The 6069-nt window shown below is 34.4% G+C and overlaps 1 protein-coding gene across 2 annotated transcripts in view; it reads right to left on the bottom strand.

The window, feature by feature from the left end:
* Positions 1-4480: 4480 nt before the first annotated feature.
* The window catches only part of LHX9 (LIM homeobox 9), an 18604-nt gene continuing 17015 nt past the window's right edge, over positions 4481-6069 (bottom strand). For both annotated transcript variants that reach the window (XM_068690688.1, XM_068690687.1), the window contains exon 5: positions 4481-5847. In XM_068690688.1, coding sequence (XP_068546789.1) covers positions 5791-5847 — 57 coding nt within the window. In that variant the 3' untranslated portion in view covers positions 4481-5790. The remainder of the gene's footprint in view (positions 5848-6069) is intronic.

The raw sequence follows: 6069 nt of genomic DNA, 5'->3' as shown, positions 1-6069 counted from the left end.
TGGCGCCCAGGCCGTGGGCGGTGAGGGCCAGCTGGGCCTGCTCAGGCCATGGCGGCACCTGGGCCTGGCAGTTGCATGGCACCACATAGCCCATGTACACCCTTCTTTTTCCCATGTTCCAGTGGCCCAGTACAGTCTGTGAAGAGATATTGATCTTTATTGGTGTATGAAATTTGGCCTAATCCATAGTTACCCCTCACAGCATCTCCCATCAACGTCGCAGTGAAAGGGGGACGCAGCAAACGTTCCTCTCTGAGAGGAGTTGGTGAAAGAGACAGAGATATGATTCAAGAGTGCTTCATTTCCTACTTTCTGCCACTGTGAAGCTTTTGTTGTATCCTAAAGAAGGGAAAAGTTCACCAAAAAAAGGACAATAAAGGTTGTGTGAGGAAAGCAGCTGGGAATAAGGTATGTTCAGTTGTGGGATTTATACCTGGTAAGGTGTCTGTCATTAACAAGCACGTGTTGTGCTGATGAGACTGCCTGTGGGATCATGCACAGACTTTAGTTGTGCAAAATTATACAAAAGAAACAGCAATGCTCAAATATACTGGAAAAAAAAAAAAAAAAAAAAAATAGAAACTGGAGGATTTGACCTACTTGAAGTAAAAAGTAAAAAGTATTCACAATAAAATGTTTAATGTCAAAACTCTTCAGAGGCTAAAAAGAGAGGCCCCTCAAGTCTAGTTACTGGAGAATCTACTTCCAAAAATCATTTTTCACTGCTACTTTTCTGTCCTAAAATACAACAACAAACAACAACAACAACAAAATATATAAATTAATCAAAACAAACAAAAAAAACTTTGGACATTTTTAGAACTGTTCTGAAGTGAATCTGAGTTCCATATAGGTCTTTTTTTTTCTCTCTGTTTTGAAATAGGTTCAAGGACAAAACCAAACTTTCGAGGCTTCTACATTTAGACTGTTGCATTTGTAATGCAATAGGACAAAAAGACGTCAGGATCTGGATGCTATTTATAAATGATCTGAGCACTCCAAGCTATATAGTGTTCTAATGCCTCTGTTTTAGCAGTAAGTTGTGATTTTGAGAGCTTGTTGAATTGAGTCCATCCACAACAACAGCAGTGGTTTTAAATTAGAAACACTAATTTCTGATTACTGTGTATGTTTAGTGTCATGTTACTGTGACAGGTTAAATAGCAGAAGAAATCTACTCACTTGGAACAATTCTATTATTGCTGTACTTAGAAAGCACTCCTGGGTAGATGTTAACCTCTCTCTAATAGTTCATAAAGAACAGCAGCATTTATAACTTCTTAATTTGTTCCAGCATGATTCACAAAAAATGTATCTGTCCAAGGGTTTGATTATTAAGAAAAGCTTTGACCAAATAGGGTAAAAAATTACTTCAACTAATATAGTTAAGGCTTATCCATGTACAGGAAACAAGGCATCTTCAAATAAAAAAGCAGAAAGAAAGCAGTAGTTTCTTTAAGACTGATATTCATAGCTTCAGTGGTGCAGCATTTTATATCAAATATGCTAGCAGGCCCATAAAAGGCATGCAGTCCCATTCATGTACTTTACAGTATCCATTTACCTTTCTTTTCAAAAGCCTACTTCTTATCAAGTCAAATAATACTGCAGTGGAAAACTAGAAAATAAAATGTGAGGTATAGTCTATCACTTGCGGCTGCAGCCTGACCAGTAATTATATGAGTATCTTTGCAGAAGAAAAATATTCACCTCTGAGTTGCCAAGTTGGTTGCTTTCTAAACTTATCTTACCTCCACTGCTGACATGACATGCATAGCTCCATATGTATTTGTTTGGTAAATTTAATTAGCAGCTATATCATATTAAGATACAATATTAATATGTAGTTGGTGTTCTTCGTTTTCCTGATGACAAGTTTTATTTTACTGGTGTTGGGTAACATTTTGTCATTTTGCTTAGATAATTATTCCTGAAAATTTCTTGTTACAGATTGTTCCCTATTGCATCTCAGTCATAGGATCAACTTATATGTGGTCACAGAAGGCTACTTGGTCATTTCCACTCTGGTAAGTCCAGACTCCAAAAGGAAATTGGTGAAATCAGCTTTCATAGGATGATAAGTTACCACATTTCTGTCAGTGACTGCTTATATTTGTAGTTTGATACCCATTCCATTGATTGTTCCTTCCTTTATTATTTATTTGTTCTGTGCATGAGTCTCACAGATTCAAAATACTTTGCATCTGGTCAGACTCAGAAATCTATAATAAAGCATGTAACTGAGGTGCAAAAGGGAAACATATCTACCTTTTATTTGCTAGCACTAAAATAATTATTGTCAGTATTTTTTATCCTTAGTGTGCTAAGTCCAGTTTGAAAAGAGGGCAAACCAGAAAATAACACTGATTTTTGTCAAGCTAAATTAGGCCTTTAGTCTAGCTCTCTGTTTCTAGCAGTAGCAAGTACAAAAATTTCAAAGGATGCTTGCTTGAAATCCCATTTCCAAAAACAGAAGCACACTTGATCCAGAACTGAGTGCAGCCAAGAAGCTATCATTTCCAATATTTATCATATTAGTAAAAATAGAATTGAATGCATTTAATGTCATTTGTTATGATTAAAACTATTTGCAGTGTGGAACACTCTTACAGAAACATGCAAGCCATGAATTCAATGATTGCAGTAAGTTTGATTTTCTAGATACTACAGGAATAGCTAGCAAAATAATCTGTGCACATAGGTGTTTCTAGGACTACTGTTTTTTGGTCCAAAGCTATGAAAAAGAAAAAGAGTACAAAAATACAAAATCATAACCTAAAAACTGCTTTGGAAAAAATGTCTTCCTTCAGAGAAGCAACAAGACAGAAATTATGACAACTGATTTTGCTCAAATGTGTAAGCCTGGAGAGTTGCTTCCTATAGGTTTGAATGACTTAAATAGATATGAAAGTACTGGTTATCTGAAGGCAAGACAAGGATATGTATCTAGGTATGTGTCGAGATGAGTCTGTGTCAAGTGAGAAGCGCAGAAGAATTGTTCAACATTGCAGAATAACTGAATAAAGTCTCCAACACTATAGTAGCTTCTGGAAATTCCAGTAGTATAATTTGTGTCCTGTATTTGGGTGAAGGAGAAAGAAATATTTTGAAGTCAATTTAATGCATGTGCCAGGTGCTTGGATTAGCAGCTCTGAAGAATGAAATCCAAAGCACAGAGCGGCATGGCTGTCCTATACATTCTGTCTCGTTCTGAAGGTTATGCTTTCTTTAGAGACAAGAGCGTAATTTAGTCTCTATGTTCATTCAGCTCCTGGCTCTAAGCCCATGGAATCAGGGAGAGAATATTCACCAATTTCAGTCTGCTTTGGTGTCAGCCTTCTGTCATTTGACCTGGTCCTGCAAACCTTTTCTCTGGCAAATAATTCTTAGTCAGATGTTCTAGGACTGCACAAATTGGTTTCTATTTCAAGACCAGGAGTGCAAAGAAATGCTGCATCTAGATGTATCCACTAGAAAGAACCCCAACATATTTCTCACTTCTGACAAGTGAAAACCTAGGTTTGTCTTGCATTCTCTCAAATCTTGTCTGAAATTATTCCTTACTTTTCTTTCTTGTACAATGCTGCCTTTTCAACATTTACTCTTAGTGCAGGAAACAGGTACATGTATTCTTACTTTGTAAAAACCTTAGATTGGCTAATGCAGCTATTCGCACCAATCAGAGCACTACGTGCAGGATCATCTCCAAACAAACAATAGCATTGTTAAGAAAAGCAAACCTTACTATCACTAATCAGACAGGGAAACATAAAATTGTCCTGGTTGCAGTTCAATCGGTGACAATTTTACCATTGACTTCAGTGGAGCTTGTATTTCACCAGGAGTATTTAATTATTTTTTTTTTCTAATTTGAATCAGAATAAAAAAGCAGCACATGGACAATAATTTAGACTAGAAATATGTCTGTAAGTACGAAACTGGGGGAGAAGGAATCCAACTTATTAAAGAATGCAGTGATTTACAAAAGGAAAATTATAGTACATAAGTTTTCTCATGGCCCTAAACATCAACAACTTCTTTACCAATTTTAATAATTAATGTTTGTAAAATTTTCCTGTGGACAACAAGGGGAAACCACATTATGGCTGTGATATGAATAATCACCTTCCTACATTTCCTTTCTTTCTGCAGTAATAAATACACATAAGGCTTGGTTTAAGAATTTCACAATATACTTAAATTTCTGATCAAGCTGATTTGAATTAAGTCCTCCATGCTAACATTTTTCAATAGAACTTTACAACAGACTATAAAAGTGTTGTTTAAACAATACTTCCCATAATTGCCACCAATAAATGATACCTTTTTATAGCCGTTAGAACACTCTTGGTTACCAGTTTCCAGAGGTCGCTGCAGTAATCTGTACATAACTTTGTGTTATGTTGTTAATAACTGTATGGTTTTCTTTTTAGAATTCAGAAACTGGAAGAGTTTAAGAAAACATGCAAAATGCTGAGGATACACGTAAGTGAAATATTTAATGTCCATCATTCATAAAAGTTACATTGTTTACATAGGGTTCATTAGTATATAATAAAAATGTCATCTTAATGAAAGATTTTCTGGCAAGTCTTTTATATGTTAATTTGTTTAACATATGCTTTGGCTATACAGCTAAATAGGAATATATTTTAAAAAATCTTTCTGCAAATAGTTGCTTAACAGTTACAAAACCTCATTACTAATAATTGGTTATTTTTACACTTGCTTGTCAGCTTGTAAAAATCATCTGCGATTTGGACTGGGAATCTTAGGAGCATCTATTTGTTACGTACTTGCTCATTGCATAGTGACCATGTAAACAGCTCAGGGAACCACAAATCATATCCATGTATTCTGAAAGTCATTGAAAATTTTACATACTGCTTATGTTATCTTATATTGATGAAGAATTTGGGGATTATTTTATTGTTGATGCTGATGGGAATTTTTTAAAAACATGTCAGTTTTATACAAGTTAAAAAACTAAAAAGTAAACACCAAATGAAATAATTTTATGCTGTGCAACAGTATTGCTACCTCATTCTTTTTGATTTTATATATATAACATATTGGAACTGCACTGTACTGCTTCTTTTCAAAAGAAAAGTTTAAATTAGTTGGAACAATTAGCTATGTGTTTACATAAAGTTAACTATGTTTGCATCAAATAAAATGTTTATTAATGAAAGCTATTATACAAGAAACATCAAAGAGAAATTCATCATACAGAAATGTACACTATATGTGACAGATGGAAAAGTGCATGCAGATTTGTCTTGTTTTTTTTAAAAAAAAAAAAAGAATTCAGAAACAATAGTACTAAGGTTACTGGGTTTTGCTTCCTATGATCTTGAATGAGTGAAAAGTTCTCTTTGAATTTACAAAAATCCATTTAACAGATATGACTAGTACACATTAGCAAGCAAGTGGAATGAATGCACTCAGATTTTATTTTACAGGTACTTGTGCTTGACAAATGTGATATTTTGAAAGAAAAGTTTTCTTCAAATATGGGCCGGGTAGATTGCTGCCAGGTTGCTCTGGTTTTATACATAGTTTCTCTAAGTTTGTTTTTAATACCACACAATTTGTTGAAGCCTTCAGTTGTGTTAATTAGACACCATAAAATAACATATGTTTTGTTAACATTCAGGAAATGACATCAAGTCTTTTATTTTTATTTTTTGGCTCAATAGATTTTTAAATGTATGATTATCATAACCTAATATTGTCTTTGTCTTCACTGCAGTGGATTTCCGATCAAACTTTTCCCCTTCTTTTAATACTTTAGGGAATTTTCAAACGTCGGGATGTTTGGCTGTAATGCCCCATGATTTGTTCTCCCTGAAAGAAATCATAGTGACAATTTATTAAACTACAGAGCAACCTGGCTTTTCGGGGTCTGCAATTCTATTTTGTGTTCAATATACCTAGCATTAAATCTTGATTCATTTCATCATATTATTTAGGTTATATTTGTCATGCAATAACTTTAGCTACTAGTTCTCTGGCTTTTTTAGAAGTCTACGACAGGGTTTCAATATCAAATCAGTGGGGCATTACTTT

Source organism: Anas acuta, chromosome 8 (genome assembly GCF_963932015.1).
Source record: "Anas acuta chromosome 8, bAnaAcu1.1, whole genome shotgun sequence".
Taxonomy (NCBI): Eukaryota; Metazoa; Chordata; class Aves; order Anseriformes; family Anatidae; genus Anas; species Anas acuta.
Note: the sequence above shows the minus strand (reverse complement) of the source record. Positions and strands in the feature narration are given on the sequence as shown.